Source organism: Lactuca virosa, chromosome 4 (genome assembly GCF_052849685.1).
Source record: "Lactuca virosa cultivar CGN04683 chromosome 4, Lactuca_virosa_CGN04683_v6, whole genome shotgun sequence".
NCBI lineage: Eukaryota > Viridiplantae > Streptophyta > Magnoliopsida > Asterales > Asteraceae > Lactuca > Lactuca virosa.
This window is the reverse complement of record NC_136429.1, coordinates 53,104,032-53,122,430: the sequence shown is the minus strand read 5'-3', so window position 1 is coordinate 53,122,430 and position 18,399 is coordinate 53,104,032. Positions and strand designations below refer to the sequence as shown.

Sequence of the window (18,399 nt, the reverse complement as noted above, 5' to 3'; positions counted from 1 at the left end):
ATCCGGATCTGTAATGTTTAAGGGATGTATGACTCGACAAAATGCCGCTAAAAACGTACTCTTGAACTATTAGATTCGGATACATCTACTGCCAATCAAAGTCATGCTTTTAGTATAAGTGCAGTTGTAGGTTTGATTCATCGAATGGTTGATGATCGGATAATGACAAAGGGGAGCGAGTTGTGGTGCTTTGCAATGAGTTTGTTTGAAGATCCAGTAAAAAGAGAATTGTTTCTAACACTCCCAGATGACGTGGGTAGACTGGCATGGCTAAATTATAAGAATAACGTCGGTGTAACACCCCATTTTCACCTTTCAGTAGGATTCAATATAAATCGTCGTTTGTAAAATTCAAAATAGAAATATATTACTTTTTGGGCAAAGTAATCGTCATAAACATATAGGAAACGTCGATACGATCTCCATATATATATATATATATATATATATATATATATATATATATATATATATATATATATATATATATAACGTTTAAATCCGACTTCGTATGAAGAAATTATGTTTCTTCGAATGTAACCTCCCAAAAATACTGATAATTTTTTTTTCATTTTTAAATCATCAAATTCATACATCTAAGTATTCCAAAACCAATCATGACAAAAATGTATCTCAATATCAGAGTAAAACAATAGTCATCAATGCAGAAAATCATCAGGGGGAAATGTTGTGCAGTCAAGCCGGACCCTTCCATTTGAAACTGGAAGTACCTAAAAATGTTCAAACCACAAAACCGTAAGCACAAAGCTTAGTGAGTTCCCCAAAATACCACATACCATACAAATAGACCCAACCCAACATACATACAAATGGGACCAACCCAACATACATATAAATGGGCCTAGCCCAACATACATAATAATGAGCCCAACCCAACATACAAATGCAAGAGTCACAAAGACAGCTAGCATCCTACACAGTATAGTGAAAAGACTCACATGTCTCATGAAGTCAGATAACCACAGCTAATTGCCACGACACCGGTGCTACAACACACCTAACAATCAAACAAGGTCTAACCTTAGTCTATGCACTAGAACTAGCACTTTGACCAAAAGTCAACCTTAGTCAAAAGCCAACGGTCAAAGTCAACTGTCCAAGTCAACTCAGAGAGTCGCCACGTCGTGCCTCCTATTGGCCATGTTGTGGCATAATACGTACAAGATAGTCACGCGCCTCCCCTAGTCGCCAGGTCGTGGCATCCAAACGCCACGTCGTGGGAACTGGATTTAACAGCTTAATGGATTAAGCCATTTTCCAACCATTTCACGGGCTCCAAAACTCAGATCTAATTCTTCCCAAGGTCTCAATGGATAAAGTTTCCAACTTTATCCATTAAGACATCCCTCTAATCTAAGATCTTAAGTCCAAGGTCCTTAATGCCAACTTAATGCATGAAATCAACCATTAAGCACTTAATTCTTAAGGCAACCCAAAACTTCCAGAAGGGTTTTAGGGACCCTATGATCCCTAAAAATGCAAACTTTATGGACATGCATACCCCATGCATGTCCTTTCCTAAATCTAGGTCAAAAGATGAAATATGACCTAAAGTTCATGCAAAGTCTTCAAACCCCCACCAATTCCTGGATCTATAAGCTATGATGCTCAAGGGACTTATTGAAAACATATAGTTGCAAACTTTATCTCTTTAAATCATACCAACCACATCAAAGGGACCAAATCATGACATAAAACCTAAATCTAAAGAGGAAAGCATCAAAAGATGGAAAATTGAGCACTTACAAAGAGTCCAGAAGATGCATGCAAGGATGATGGGGGATTGCTAGGAGAAAATAAGCACCAAAAATCCTTCTTCATGGGCTTCCAGATGTTACATCAAGTTTCATGATTAAACCGACACAGCTCAACGTATCGTAAAAAGTGAATTTTATATAGGTTTATTATTAGCCTAAACAATCTAAACAAAAGTCGTAGTAGTCGTAAAACTAAGAGTGTACATATAGAGAACGTCTAAATCTAACTTCGTATGGGGAAGTTATGATTTTTCGAAGTTTCAGCACAGCAGTGCGGACACAGAAATCGAAATTCAAATTGGTTGATTGTTAGTCGAAACAATCTAAACGAGAATTGAAGATCTCGTGACTATGAACCCGTCGATATAAAGACAGTCGAGAACAAAGTTCGTATTAAGGAGTTATGAATGTTGCACAGACTTTAACAGTCTAAACTGGTCTAAATATGAATTTTAGTTAGAGTGAGAATTAGTGGATGAGACCTTAATGAAAGTCGTAGAGCTCGTCGAAAGTATTTCGAGGATATAAAGAACGTCAAAAATAGAGCTCGTATGGAGAAGTTATGAATTTTTATAAATTTGGGAATTTGTATGAGCGCATAGTGCGCGACGTGCGTTTCTAGAAGGTGATGACATGACACTTTCCGGAGGCGACACATGGCATGATTGGGCGACCGACTCTCTTGCGAGACATGGTGATGAGACACAACGTGGACATGACATGTGGCACCACAAGAATAGGCCACGTGGTAGTCTTCTGAAGAAGTGAGGTGGACCAAGGATTCGACGACATGTTGCAAGTGAAGGGTGGAGCCAGCATAATGCATGGGCGCGGCGCGGACCCCCTTTTTCCCTATAAATTCTTCCGATTTTGACTTATTTTCTCACAATTCAACACCAAATCTCTTCCAAACACTCCTAAACTCTCAAGGTCCGATTTTAGTGATTTTTTAGGGACTAGTAGCGAGGCTCTAAAGTACTAAAAGGTCGGGTGAATTAGAGCTTTTGGTTTCAGAGTTCTGTCCGACCAAATTTCCAAGTTTTTCGCTAGAACTCGCTGTAAGTTAAGCTATGCTTACTAGGATTTTAAGTGTAACTTATATTTATAATCATAGTCGTTATTATTAACCTATAAATAAGATTGATCAATAATTCTAGTTATAATATTGATTGATATACTTACAGAAGAGGTGCCTAGAATGGTCACGTTGGTTTGGTTGTTGGATTTTAGAAAAACTATATGCTGAAATGGCCATGCCTCCCAACTGCCTTGTCTGGCCGATCCTTATTTGATAGAACTCTCAGTATTCATTGGGATTAGTGAAAGATCTAGCCCTTCATTACTAGATTCCCATAAGGACTAATAAGTATAATATTATAGGTTAATACTCGTTAGGCACGCTGTCCATCAGTGGGATCGCCAAAAAACTGTTAATCTTCGGAGAAACTGTCCATGTAAGTTATCTCACTATACCATATGTTATTATGTATATATATATATATATATATATATATATATATATGTTAGGACATAGAAGTTAGTAGAGTAGAGCTGATAGTAAAGCTTCTATGTGCCTTATCAGTAGAACTTAAGATGTGGTCTGTATGTATGGTTTTGTATGTCAGGCGGGTCCCGTCACGTAGTTTGGGTGAGGCCCATTAGGTAGTTCGGGAGGGGCCAATTATATAGTTTGGGGGTCCGTTTTTATGCATGTATATGTATTGTGGTATATGGTATCTTGGGAAAATCACTAAACTTCGTGCTTACCCAGTTGAATATAAATGTTTTTCAGGTACTCATGTGAAGGGCAAGGTTCTGCTGTACACACACACATTCACAACATGTTTCCGCACAATGTAATCATACTCTGATATCTTTTAATAAATAAAAATGAAAACATTTGCCTTGATAATCGGGACTTTAAAGTCGGCAACTAATTTTTTTTAATCTTATAGATGATTCATTGTTGATCGGGTTTTTTTAAAAAAAATTTCAGTAGGTCGTTTCATTTCGATATTGTTATATTTCAAATTTTAATGCTACATATTGGATTTATGATGCATTGTGTTATGAATTTATGATTAATTTCACGATGTTATATTATTCTTGCATATTTTATGCTTATAATAATCATCTTCAATAGGTGCATGTGTTTTAATAGATATGGAAAGAGAGAAGAATAGAAGGAAACTTTATTGTTAAAAACTATTATTGGATTCATGCTCTGCCAATGTTTTAGCTTCTGCATACTTTTTTAGATATATGTACAAAGAACCTTGTATGACATCAACTTAAGCAGGAGAGTCTTGGATTAATGAAATTATAAATGGTCACCCTATTCTAAGTGTTAATGCATTTCGAATGCACCTAAATGTGTTTTTAAAATTAGTTGAAGAACTTGAATTGAAATACGAATTGGATTCAAGTTATAAAATGTCGGTTGTTGAAAAGTTAAGGATTTTTTTTACACTCTAGCATTAGGTTCCAATAGAGATGATGGGGATAGATTTCAACGATCAGGAGATATGATTAGTAGATCATTTCATGAAGTCCTAGAGACAATAACTTCTAGAGGCAAAAGATTCAAAGGTCTAGCTCGTGACATTGTACCGAAAGATCCAACCTTTCAATTTATACCTTCACAAATCAAGAATGATAAAATATACATGTCTTACTTTAAGGTATTATATTTAGATATTTCTTTTAAAATTTTAATACAATACTACAATATTATTACTAATTTTGAAACTGCATTTAGGATTGCATCAGATGTATGTATTGATGGTACATACATAGTGATATTCATCCTTGAAACTCAACAATTGTGTTAGATTGGTAGAAAAGAGATACCTACATTTAATGTAATGACAACTTGTGATTTGATATGTGTTTTACCTTTGCATCTGTTGGATGGGAGGGATTTACACATGACACGCGTGTATTCCTTCATACTATTAACATGCCATCAATGAATGAACTTCCCCAAACCATCTCAAGGTAAATTATCGTAATTATCTTTATTATTTTACTATTATTATATAATTGATGTTACAGTTTCTTATTTTTCACTATTTTAACATGTAATATTATTTGGTTGACAATGATTATCCGGATAGAAATGAATATATCGTTCCATATTCCAAGAAAAGATACCATCAATCTCAATTTCAAATTGAGCCTCCAACTAATATGTAAGAAGCTTTCAATCGTTCTCATTCATCATTGCAAAGGTGTATTGAAAGGTCATTCAGAATCTTAAAGAGTAGATGGAAGATACTCAACGGAATGCTTAAATTTAGCGTGCAAACTCAAATTGGCATTATTATGGCCACATTTGTTTTGCATAACTACATTTGTCGTAGCATTGTGGAAGATATGTTTTTTAATTTTGTTGCAGAACATCTTGATTGTGTACCAATTGACGAACTTCGTGATGTCCGTGATAGTGACACGAGTGATGAAGACTTTTACGAAGGATCTAATAATATGAAGCGTGTCCGTAATGATATTGCTACTTTTAATATGGAATGCTCGACGTCGATGATTTTATTACTAGATATTTTATGTTGTCGTATGACTTTAGATTTTGCAATAATACCTACTTGTCGAACACTTCCTAGTTTTGAAAAAGAACAATTTAGACAATCAATTTTTTTATTTTGATGTTTCTATTTTATATTTTACAAGATGGACTTTTATGTAATTTTACATGTTTTAAAAGCTTCTAACTATTTGTTCCGAATATTTATATAACAAATAAAAGCAATAGTTACGTACTAATTTAGTTGAAGATGCCTTGAAAAGAAGTTATCTCATGTTATAATTCCACGGGGCTTCAATTCTTGGGCGGTAATACCTTTCTTTTGAAATATCGTATGGGCCCAAAGTTTTTCTAATCAGCAAAGTTGGCTCGGTTGCTATTTACCATCGTTATCTTAAAAAAATGTTTGTGAAGTATGGTTAATTTGAAAGAATATCAGCATTAGTATCTCAATACTTGGCTGTAGGTTACTGAACTTTTGATTGTACATCCTAAAACACTAGAAGAATATTCATTAAAATAATTAAAATTGGATATAAACTATCATAAAATATCGTCATTTTCAAGCCATCACGAAATAACCATTTATTTCACAAAATGACCTTTTTGAATGCATTAAATTTTGTTTGGGCTATATCATATGCACAATGCACGTGTGCATATGTTCATAAGTTTGAGTTTTGATGTAGGACATGCTTCAAATGAAGACAGGAACAAAAGCGTGCACATATATATATTGCTTGAAGAAAAAAAAAAGATTGAAACAACATACGCACAAGTTCATATATCACATATCAAAAGAACAAGTAAATGTTCGAGGAAATGAAATGATGGGTTATTTTGATCAAACAGCCCACATAAGTCTTTATTGACATAACGATCTCCTGAAATAAAATCAAAATAAAGAGTTCTATCGGTTCTTTTTAAAATTTGAGTTATCTCTTTCTCTCAACTCATTTCAATAACTTCATTATTTTTTTTTTCTTTTTTATATGCAATCTGTTTTTACAACATCATTTCTTTACAACTCGTTTTTACTGCTTTAATTTTTACTTCTTTCCTGTAGTTTTTTTCACCACTTAGTTTTGGTGGTAATAGAGGTTGGAAATCAAAGTGATCGCAATTTTGGAGGACAAAAATTGATAATAACTCGATGGCTCAAGCAGAGGGTGTGGCAATGTGTAGAGTCCTGCAAGACGAAGTTGTAAAAAAAACATGTAAAAAATTAGAAAATGAAATTGTAAAAAAAAACATGTAAAACAAAATAAAAAATGTAAACGTGAAAAACGGTTTGAAAAAAAAAAAAAAAACATGTAAAAAAAAGTAAAAAAATGAATTTGTAGAAACGAATTTTGAAAATTTGTAACAACAAAGTAAAAAAAAAACTTATAAAATTGATTGTGAAAAAACATGTAAAAACAATTTGTGAAAAAATGAAAAAACAAAGTAATATAAAGTTGTGAATAATACGAAAAAAATTTAAAGACCTTATAATTAGGATGAATTTTGTATATGTCTTTGTTAAGTATCAAAATATCATATTTATCTAACCTTAAATCAAAATATCGTATTTAACATTTTTAACTTTAAAAATATTGAATTTGCCTAAATTCGTTTTTTAAATATTTTTGAGAATTAATAAAGGTTAATCTCATAAAATACATTATATATGTTGTGTTTTTTTACGGATTAAAATTCATATTTATATTTTGTCGAAAAAAGATATATCATGTATTTTTTCATTTTTTCTGATTTGGCCATTTTGGTCATTTTTTTCTGTAAAATGTAAGGTTTTTTTTTTTTTTTTTTTTGAGAAAAACTAAAAAGGTTGAGGGTTTATTTCGAAGCAGTTAGAAGGTTGAACGCTCTTTCGGAAAAAAAGTTGAGGGTTTTTTCGAAAAAAATGAAAAAAATACAAGGTTTTTTAAGGGAAAAAATAAAGTTGACGTTTAATCCCAAAAAACCACAAAATATAAGGTATTTTATGAGATTAACCTAATTAATAATCAATTTTATATTTTAAAATCATTTCAATTTTTAAAAATAAAACTAGATTGACTATATCACCCTTAAATAACAACACATTTTTCATATAAAATGGATGAAGAAATCATCGCACAATTTTTAGGAACCTGCCATCCACGACACTATCATTTATAACACTTTTATCTTCTACTATAATAAATCAAAATCAATATGTCATGTATCATTCTCTCATTGCTTTTGACACTTGTAATTTTGTACGTTGTTTTAGATCTATAAAATCCACATGGTAATGTATTAAATGTTTTAAATATGTTGAATTCCAATTAATACAAATTTTCCTTGCTTATTCTTGGTCCCCAATTTCCATTTATATCTACTTGATTTGCTCAATCATAATCTTTCATTTTTTCTGAAATAAATGAAAATTTCATAAGCCTCATACTCATATTTCTTTTGCAACAATCGAAGAATCAAAAATAAAAACATTAGGTTGAAGCTTCTCATGCACTTAGACAATCAAATTTGATTTTAAAGTTGTGTATTATTGTATTTTTTGATAATATTTGTTTATTCATTTAAACATTTAACAGTTAACACACAAATTTATGGTTATTGGTTAAATAAACTAACATACTTTTTTTTCTTGATATTTATCTTAGATTTTTTTATGCTTTGTTTTCTTATTTTTCAAATAAAATTTGTTTAAACATCTTTTTGAGAATAATAAAATAATAGAAGTTATTAGCAAACTAAGTTATTTCACTATAAATATTTTAAACCGTAATTTTTTTTACTGAAACTACTGTTCCTAAGGGAACCTAAAATTAATATATATATATATATATATATATATATATATATATATATATATATATATATATATATATAAAAGACAATGGTATTACTATGTATGATTATAGTTTTTTATATTAAGATTTATATTTTATTGTACAATGATTGTATCATTAATCTTGAATTAAAACACATTGTTGATGTTTTAATATTTACACTTTGATATTTAACTTTTGTTTTAATCAACTCATGTTCTACACAAATTTCACACATTGTTTCAATAGATGATTTATAGACATTCTAATAAACAATTGTTTTCATATATTTCAATTTTTATATTGACAGTGAAAACTTATTTTGAAAAACATACTCCTAATATCATGCTTTTTAACACTTTTTTATATTTTACTAGTAAGATATCATTAAATTGTGATAGCACCATATTCATACAAATTAAAAACGTTTATAAAACCCTTACAAATCGTTTTTTAATATCATCGTTTTGATGACCAATTGAACATACACTTATCAAACCCTTAAATTTTTGGTATTTTGTGGGCAATATGATAAACTTGTTTTTACTTTTTAAATTATAATGATTTTAAAATATAAAAAAATTATTATAAATTGACAAAAAAAATATTTAAAAAGGAATTTGAGCAAATACGATATTTTGAAAATTAAGACGAGTAAATATGATATTTAGTTTTAAGGTTAGACGAATATGCTATTTTGATAATTAACAAAAACATATACAAAATTAACCTAAAAATTTAAAGAACCTTAAGAGGTGGGAAAAAATATAAAGGACCATAGAAATTATAAGAAACCTATAATAAAATGTTATTAGAATGTACACAAAATGAACAAATCTTAGAAAAAAATTAAAGATTAAGTGACTTGTTTATTTAATGTTGTCGATAAAATGGATGTGCAGAAGATCTTGTAACATGTCAAAGGGGTTTTAGATTAAGGTAAAAAAAAGGTTTAATAATTACATATTTAATGTATGTGATAAAATGGATGTGCCAAGTGATCTGCTAACTTTCTATGTACTTAATATAAGGGTTAAGGTTAAATAAATAATTAATATAAGGGTTAAGGTAAATGTGTTTCGGTAAATCTCACATCTCCGGATAACTAGCTAATTTTAATTGTTGTTTTAAGATTTTAATTATGTTTTCTTTTTTAATTTGAGTTTTTTATTATCGTGTATTTCTTTTATTTGTATTAGTTTTTTTTAATTAAAAAATATTATATTTTATTTTATTTTACATTTTATAATTTAATTAAATTAAAAATAATGATGTGACAAGTAGGTTGAGAATGTTAGGAAAAATACCATTTCTATTTGTTATAGATTGAGAAATATAGAGTTTGTTATAGACTTAGAAAGATAGAAAAGAGATGATAAAGAAAAACTGATATGATAGTAGGGTGAAAAGAGATGATAAAGAAAAACTGATATGATAGTAGGGTGTGAATGGTCAACGGACAAGTTAAAAAGTTTAAATTTTATGATGGACAAATATATAATTTAAAAGTAAGATTTATAGAAAATGTTAGCCGGTTAAAAAAATATGTTTCAGCACCATATAAACTAATAAAAACTCTTAAAAAACATTCAAACACCTCGATATAGAAAGTTATATGTATTCAACATATAATTTGGACCACTAATTCTCTTGACTTCTTTCAGCTTTTGTTATTTCTTTTCTGCGTTTTTAACTTGTTGGTGATGACTCATAAATAAGGTAATCAAATTGCTAAGAGAATTATTGAAGTATATAATCCAACACACTGTGGCCAAGAAAAAAATCATTATATTACATGGTGTGGATAGACAATAAAAAAAACTAAACGAAAAATAACAAAAACAGCATCAACAAAAACACTAGATCCAACCAAAAACCATACCCATGGTGAATCCTCGGACACCGATTGCTTTGGAATAAAGTTGAGTTCATCCTTCCGCATTCTCCTCCTTCATCCCATGAGCTCTTGTTTCCACCAGTCCTACTTCTTGCACTAATACAAGAAGAGCTTTTTACATCGGTGGACGTAATGTTCTTTATGCAAAGCCCATTGTTTCCTCTTATATCAAGCCTCATCCCTATCCTGTTTATGAACTCTTCTGAGACCAACATCTGTCCACTAAGTTGATTTTGGCTCAAATTTAACTGTTCAAGATTTGGGAGCGACCCTAAATCTGAAGGGACTGTCCCATTGAGGCTGTTGCTGTCAAGAGACAAAGCAGTCAGGTTTTTTAAGCTTGACAAAGAAGAGAGCATAGGTCCCATCAGCCCACACCTTGAAAAGCTCAAAACTTTAAGCCTACCCAGTGACCCAATGAATAAGGGCATACCTGTATTTATAGGATTGTCTTGAATGACAAGGTACTCTAGCTGTTTCAGACCAAATAAAGATTCAGGTAATGGCCCACTTAGAGAGTTATGACTCAAATCAAACAACACCAACTTTGTTAAATTTCCAACTTCTTGAGGTACCCTACCAGTAATATCATTGAACCCCAGATCAATCTTTTGAAGGGACTGAAGTTGACCAAAAGAAGAAGGCAGTTGACCTTCAAGCATGTTGTAACTAAGGTCAAAAATGGTCAAACTTTTTAACCCTCCAATTTCTTGAGGGACTGAACCAGTGAGTTGGTTGTAGCTCAGGTCAAGCTGTTGTAGATTCACTAGCCCACAAATCTGTTGTGGGATTTCACCAGTTAACTTGTTTTGTGAAAGGGAGAGGACCCTTAAGCTCTGAATGTGACCTAAACTTGAAGGGATACTCCCATGGAGACTAGGGTTTGAGACAAGTGCTAGGTGTTCTAAAGCTGATAAAGAGCTGTTTTCAAAGAGAGATGAAGTGAGAGAGAATGGTGACAGAGTGAAACAGTTGAAGAGAGAGAGAGTTTTCAGGTATGGAAGCTTGGTCAAACCTCTTTGTGACAATGTGGCAGTGGGTTTGCAGGGTGGTGTGAGGATATCTGTACCAATATGAATCTTGGTTACATGAAAGATTGTAGGGTTGTAGTCTTGTTGACCATCGCCATCTTCTTGAACCATAAGCTCACACTGAACACCAGGCCATGGAGTGTCGGTGCACGGCTGTGGGTGCACTTGGGCCCATGTCGGGTCATCTAAGAGTGAACCCATTACCTCAAAGAGCCCTGAAAGCTCATCATCTTCCATGCTCGACATGTCACCACCATCACCAGTCTTGAAGGTCATGAGCACATTAAGCAAAAGCAAAAGAAGAAGAGAAGAAAAAGAAGCCATTTTGAGGTGTGGAGAAGTGAAAGATCTCATATCTCATAACTTTTATAAAAATTAGCATATCAATGATAAAGGGATCGGAGGACTTTGGTTTTTGATATTTGCAATGAAAGCCTCAAGTTATTTGATTCTCCCCACTATATCCGCAAATATTTACTATTGTACATTTTAGCTCCCTGAACATTAATAAACCATTTATTTTAGAGTCCCATATATTACTTTATTTTTTATTTTTTATTTTGGCAAATTCAAGTATTCTCACGACATTTTTTTTAATTTACTAACTATTAAAAAATGTACTTATTCTTACTATTAGTATATTAATTAATAATCGAGTTTCTCGAATTATATATAACGAAGCACATCTACACATTTGGAATTTTGAATGTCAAAATGGAGAAAAGTGAATGATTTGATTGAAGATTTATAAGAGGTTAAATCAATCGAAATCATAGACACTAGAAAAGCGATTACACCCACCTCTCTTGCTAATAAGACACCGAAATGTATATATAAAAGTGAATGGGTTTGTGGAATAATTTGGATATTTTTATGATAGATTTGAAGTTTGTGTTTGTATCTCTAGTGTTGGGTTTTCCATAGGTAATGTAAACTTTTTATAAGAAAGAGCTTTGTTTGGTTTGATTTTTGTTTGGTTTGATTGTATTTTGATAAAGGATTGGAATATGGACTAATTTTTAAAAAACGTGTTTACGGGGAACTAACAAAGTATGTTGAAAATTTTCACCGTATTTTAATAACAAATAGTGACATAAGGACGGAATATTACAATCGTAATGTGGTGGTGTAAAGTTGTCCATCACCGCACTCGGAACATCATACTATCATAGAAGAACCGTTGTGGCTAGAAACATCTCTCTCTCTCTCTCTCTCTCTCTCTCTCTCTTAACTGCTATATATTTAATTTATATTATCATCTTCTATACATGAGACAAACATGCAATAATAATAATAATAATAATAATAACTGAAATATACTTGGATTTGGAAGTTCAATAAGAGGTTACTTTTGTTTTTTGGAACGGCAACAATATATGTGTAAGGCCATCCGCAATACTCTTCATGACAACGGTAGTGGTGAGCTTCCAGATCAGCCACCACGAGCCACCCCTATTGTAACATCTATTATTCAAGTATTCGTTTTAACCCTTGAGTTGTACTTTATTTGCAAGGTTTGTCCCCGGTGGCAATTTTGTAATTTCGGGGTCAGCTTGGGTACGCGGGGAGTACACCTTCGTACGCAGGGCGCACCCGGATTAACATTAGTACGCTACGCGTATGCTGGTACGAAGGGGTATGCAGCCAGAGTGCAACACTTAAATTTTAGGGTTTTGACCCTATTTAAACATATTTATGGCCACATGCACAATTTTATCTTCAGCCTCCTTCCTCATTTTGAAACCTTAAAGAGTGTTAGTGCATTGTGAAACTTGTAGAGCCATTTTTGGTGCCATTTGGAGCTTTTGGAGTAGAAGGAATAGCATTAGGGTTATGGTGTTTCCCTCAAGGCTTTGGATCCAACATCTTGTTCCCCTTGTGCACCTTGGGAGGTAAAAAGCTTCAACCTTGGTGTAGAAATCTTATGGATCTAGTTTTAGCTCAAAGTTGTTCCCTTTTTTGTCCCAAAGTTGGTCCTTGTGACTTGTGAGTAGAAGGTACTCCAAGGCATTTGAGTTGTGCTACCAAAGGTTTTGAGAGGTGTTAAGTCATAAAGTTGGGTTTTTGGTCATTCGTTTCTCTCCATGCAAGTGCTAGATTGTCTTAATGGGTTAAGAGACTAGGGTTTTTGGAGTTAAGGTCTTAATAGCCATGCTAAACCATAAAGTTGGAAACTTTATGGTTAAGAACATCTTTTGTTGCCTAGATCTGAAATTTGGACGTGAGTGCTTAAGGCATTAAGCACTTAATAAGAGGGGTGATGAGTAGCTGCATACGTTGGGCGTACCGAGGGGTACGTTGCACGTACGAGGTCAGCTCCCCGATCCTCGGTCGACTGCGAAGTACGACGTGCATACACAAGGAGTACGCCCCACGTACTGACTGAGTCAACCCGATTGACTCAGTTGACTTTGACCTGGATTTTGACTAGGGTTTAACCTAGGGGTATTTTAGGTATTTGAGTGGTAATCTGAGTTTTGGTTACTGTTATTCGTAAAGGTGACCAATAGCTTGGGTTTCATAGCAACGTGTCACTTCAACTTTTCGTCTATCTGTAAGGTGAGTCTTGTTACCACCTTAAGTGGGCAGAAGGCATCAAGGCCGACCCACTGTATTGTATGAGAAAAATTGTATGTTGTCGTATGATGTGATTGTATGATTTATATATTGAGATAGTCTGGGCTCGGAGTCATTATAGACTCGGGGTTGATACGTACTCGAGGTTGATTCGGACCCGACACAGCTACTTGTTGTTATTTTCGGTTGATACGGACCTGAGGGTTGATACGGACCTGACACAGCCACGTGATGTTATATTATATGTATGTTGTATGTGGTATTTTGGGAGCTCACTAAGCTTTATGCATACAATTTATGTTTATGGTTTCAGGTGCTTCCAGTTCAAAAGGGAAGGGCCCGACGTGATGGCACAACATCCTCCCCATATGATTTCCGCACTTGATATAGTTGTACTCTGATGTTTTGGAATACTGTAATAATTGATGGTTTTTGGTACAATCAATGAATGAAATTAATAGTTTTTAAATAAAAAAATTTTGTATTGTTTTTGGGTCGTTACAAGTTGGTATCAGAGCCTTGGTTTGAGGGATTCGGGCATACTTGCGGGTGTGTTAAAACTCAAAATGAGGAAATAATAGTTTTCTTAATAAAAATGAGGGTAAAAAAAGTTTTTTATTAAGAAAAAGGGGTGTGATGCATGCTAGATATGAGAACTCAATTAAGTGGTTCCCAAAGTACCCATACTTATGTGTTATGATTAGTATGCTTGATATGAGAATTGCATGCTAGATTAGGGCTAAGGATACCTTCAGGAATCATATGATAGAATTACCTGATTTGTGTGATGCCTTATAGCCTAGTGGAACTTGATGCTATATATTACTTGGAATTGATATCGGCTCATTTATTTGCTAAGTGTATGCTTTCAAAGTTGTATACGATTAGGATTGTATAGCCCTAGAATGATCAATTTAGCCTTATTTCCTATTCCTTGTTTGGTTGTTGACTTAGGGTAGAATTTTCATTTGACAGTCTATTGAAGGGTTATGAGCACTACATCATTCCTATGGTGTACATGCAAACCCTAAAGCTTTGGATCTAGTTTGTCTAATGAACATGCAATAATCATCCAAATCCATAAACCCTAGATCTAGCATGTGATAATCAAATAACATATGAATTAGGGTTTAGATCTCACCTTGATTGTTATGTAGCAATAACAATCTCAATTCCTTCTTGTAATTGGCTTCTGAAAGCTTAGTGTCACAAGTGTCACACCTCTAATGGCTCACAAACACCAAGAGCAAGAGGATGACTTAGGAGAAGGGAAGGAGGCACCAAAAAACGTCCAAGAACCCTAAGGAATGCTTAGCCACGTTTTTGGTGCCCTAGGGGTCTTTAAATATGTGAGGCTATTAGGGTTTTGAACTAGGAAACCCTAATCTGACTGCTTAGGCCCTAAGCAGCCCATGAACTCCCTCCTTAGAGGCCTTGGACGAATTCTTATGGGTTTCCCCATAGATTTCGTCCGCTCCATCCTCTATGGAGTCCATTAGCCCAATATTTAACTATCACACAATTGACAGTTCTAGTCCCATTTATTTAATTAATGTCTTTTAGCCACAAAATTAATTATTATTAATTCTTGACTAATATTAATTAAACAATATGATTTCTCTTTTAATATATTATAAATAAATCATAATTAATCTCTTTCTCCACAAATCATCCTATCAAGTTGCTTTGGTGAAGGCAACCCAAAAGGACCATGCTCGCAATCGGGTCAAGTACATACCAAAATAGTTATGGGCTTAGACACTAATCCAACAGTCTCCCACTTGGATAAGTCTAATAACTATTCTACATATGACTTCAGATCCTGATCAGCAATCGTAGCATTCAAAAGCCACTGTCAACTCTGATCTTATCAGATACGCGTCCTTTAGATAAGGGATCATATATTCCTCCATTCTAGATATCGTATAGACGTGAGACATGGATTGAAATCATTCTCTCAGTTTATGTGTTGTTTCCCGATTTCCGATTTACGACGACTGACTAATTGAACAAATCAAATTAGTCCTGGCCCAGCCGAGCACTTTCGTTTGTCATCACTAAATCATCGAGGGGCCCACAGATATCACTTTTATCCCACTTTGGGTAAAAGGAACGGATAAACTTCGACTCAATGCTCGCTTGTACTCACTCACCGAATCACACACAACAATACGTTTTATAACACCAAGTTACTGGTGCGTTTACATATTATCAATGTGTAACTGACTCGCAAGATACAACTCACACATCTCGGTTTCAAGAATATAACCAATCACTCGTGATAAAATCCATGAAGCGATCCAAGTGAGCGTGGGTTTAATCAAATGCTCAAATCATATTCGTAAGCACTCATGAACGTTGCAGCAAACCTTTGCTATGTTTAATACAGTTTAGACAATCTACAAACCAATTCATGACAATCTTCTTTCATACCTACTTCCAAAGTATGAGCGACTGTGGAACGTTCGAATAATCTTATTATTCAGGAAGTCAAAACATGCAAAGTGAAACACAATAACAATCGAATCCAATATGGCCCCAAACTTTTGAGTATATATAAAACTCCTTTTATTTAGTCACCATGTTGATTACACATTATTCATTGTATAATGTTTCGAGTAATCAACTTATTACTTGAATTATAACAACAATTGTCTCATGCTCTTAACATGCATACTATGTTTACCTATGGTCCTTACTTTGCGAAATAGTATAATTGAATAACGTTTTCAATCACACTCATTTCACAATTCCCAATCCTTACCACAAGTGTAAGAATACCAAATTCTTGCCACTTATAGAATATGTTAGATTCTAACATTTTATGCAATGATCCTTTCGTAATGTCGCAGCACCAAAGTCACAAAGACTATTTCCAATGAAATTACAAAGTCCTCTATTGGAGATTGTTGCAAGACAATTCCATAGACATGAAGTATCACATTCAAAGTACATTCCTTTGAACATCCTTCTTGCATAAAAGTTTTTCTAATCTAGACATAGAGATTCTTAACGTCCAACTCCCAATATGAAAACATTTCCATATTTTCCATATGACAACTCATTTTAAATAGAATCTTATCTATTCATAATAATGTCAATATGGTCCATTTGTTACTATACTTCCAACTGCTCATAAGCGACCAATCTTTGGCGAACGTTAGATTGTCCTCTTGACAGTTGTTTAATTAATTTAGTCATGTCAGGTTCTAGTCCTTTATCCCCATTAATGCCCTAGGCATTTGGAAAATTTTAGAACGACCAAATAATATAGCATATGCGATCGATCCTATACCCGAAGCGTATGGAACACGACGCATAATGTCTTACATGAAGACGTGATACTTTACCAGTCTTTTGCCATAATATTTCTATTTGTCATGTTCTCACAATTCGAACTATGAAAAGGGATGACGTAATCATAATCGAATTTTGAGAGCACAATTCATATATTTGACTAGATTTTATTAAAATCTCTCGATCTAAGCTCTCAGATCTCGAAACGAAGTATAATATTCTCTCCCTTAATTATAGCAAAACAACTTTTCAGCTTTTTACAACTTTGCAAATTGAAACTTTTGTTTTCTATAATTAATATTGCTAACTTGCAACACTTAAAATAATAACATGCTCCCACTAACATGATGATTATCTCCTTACTAGCATAACACTTATGCTCCCACTAGCTTTGACATGTATTCAGAAATCAGCTGAACTTCTAGAAAACAATGCTTATTGAATTTCTTAAGTTCATATTTCTAATACTAGATGCTTCGATAAGACTTTATCTAAGCTTCTCAAACTCACACACCTTTCCTTAGATAGCTCACATGTGTGTCTAAACTAATTCAGAACTTATATTACTAAGTCCTAATTGTTCAGACTAACTGCCAAATCTCACAATTCGAACTATGAAGAGGGATGTCGTAATCATAATCGAATTTGAGAATGCAATTTACATAATCGCTATCTCCTTAAAATCTCTCTTAGTGAAAGCGTTTCCTCACAATCATTTTCATGAAGGAGAGAAACCTTATGACACTTAGATTTTATGGTGTATGTGTTCCTATCCATGCAAATTTGTCATAAGCATAATCGTAAGATAATGTTTGTGACAAATTCAAACTCTTATGGACAGAACTTGTTCATTCTTAATTTCTTGCCATCAAGGGTCCCACCATTGCTTCCAAGTTATTTAGCAGCTCACCTATGCCAGTCAATGTACTTTCATTCATCAAGGTGTTTGCCCTTATGCATTCAATTGAGAACTCGTAGAACTCATATGCATAATCACTCAACTGGATTGGCACAAAAATAAAATTTTGTCAACACGATAGGTTACAATCCTCAAGTCGTGTGCTAGTGTTTGTTAGGTTTAATTCTTGATTTGTTCTTGAAAATTTTCAAGATCATTTAGACTCCCACTGACCTCTTGGCATATAAGATTCTCTTGTCAAGAAACATTTCTTGACAAAACAAATATTCAAGAGTTAGTGTAGGTCCTTATCAAGGCAAATACTACACACAATTTGGTACCAGCTGGTCTTTGTCTTATTCAAGACATGACAACTTACCAAAATGTGCAAATGTAAGAACATTCCTACTTAAGATTATGTCAATCAAGTCACAATCTTGGAGTTTGACTCTATGACTTGATTTTGGAACAAAGTACGATTCATCTTATTGACTTAACCCATTTTGACAATTCCCGACTCCTCTTCTTAGCCATACTAGTGCACTAAGGTGTCCTTAGAGGATGAAT

The 18,399-nt window shown here is 33.4% G+C and overlaps 1 protein-coding gene across 1 annotated transcript; it reads right to left on the bottom strand.

The window, feature by feature from the left end:
• Positions 1–9,900: 9,900 nt before the first annotated feature.
• On the bottom strand, positions 9,901–11,404 carry LOC145109747 (uncharacterized). Its single transcript, XM_079046915.1, has one exon. The coding sequence runs from the start codon at positions 11,382–11,384 to the stop codon at positions 9,954–9,956; it is 1,431 nt and encodes a 476-aa protein (XP_078903041.1). The 5' UTR covers positions 11,385–11,404; the 3' UTR covers positions 9,901–9,953.
• Between the last annotated feature and the right edge of the window lie 6,995 nt (positions 11,405–18,399).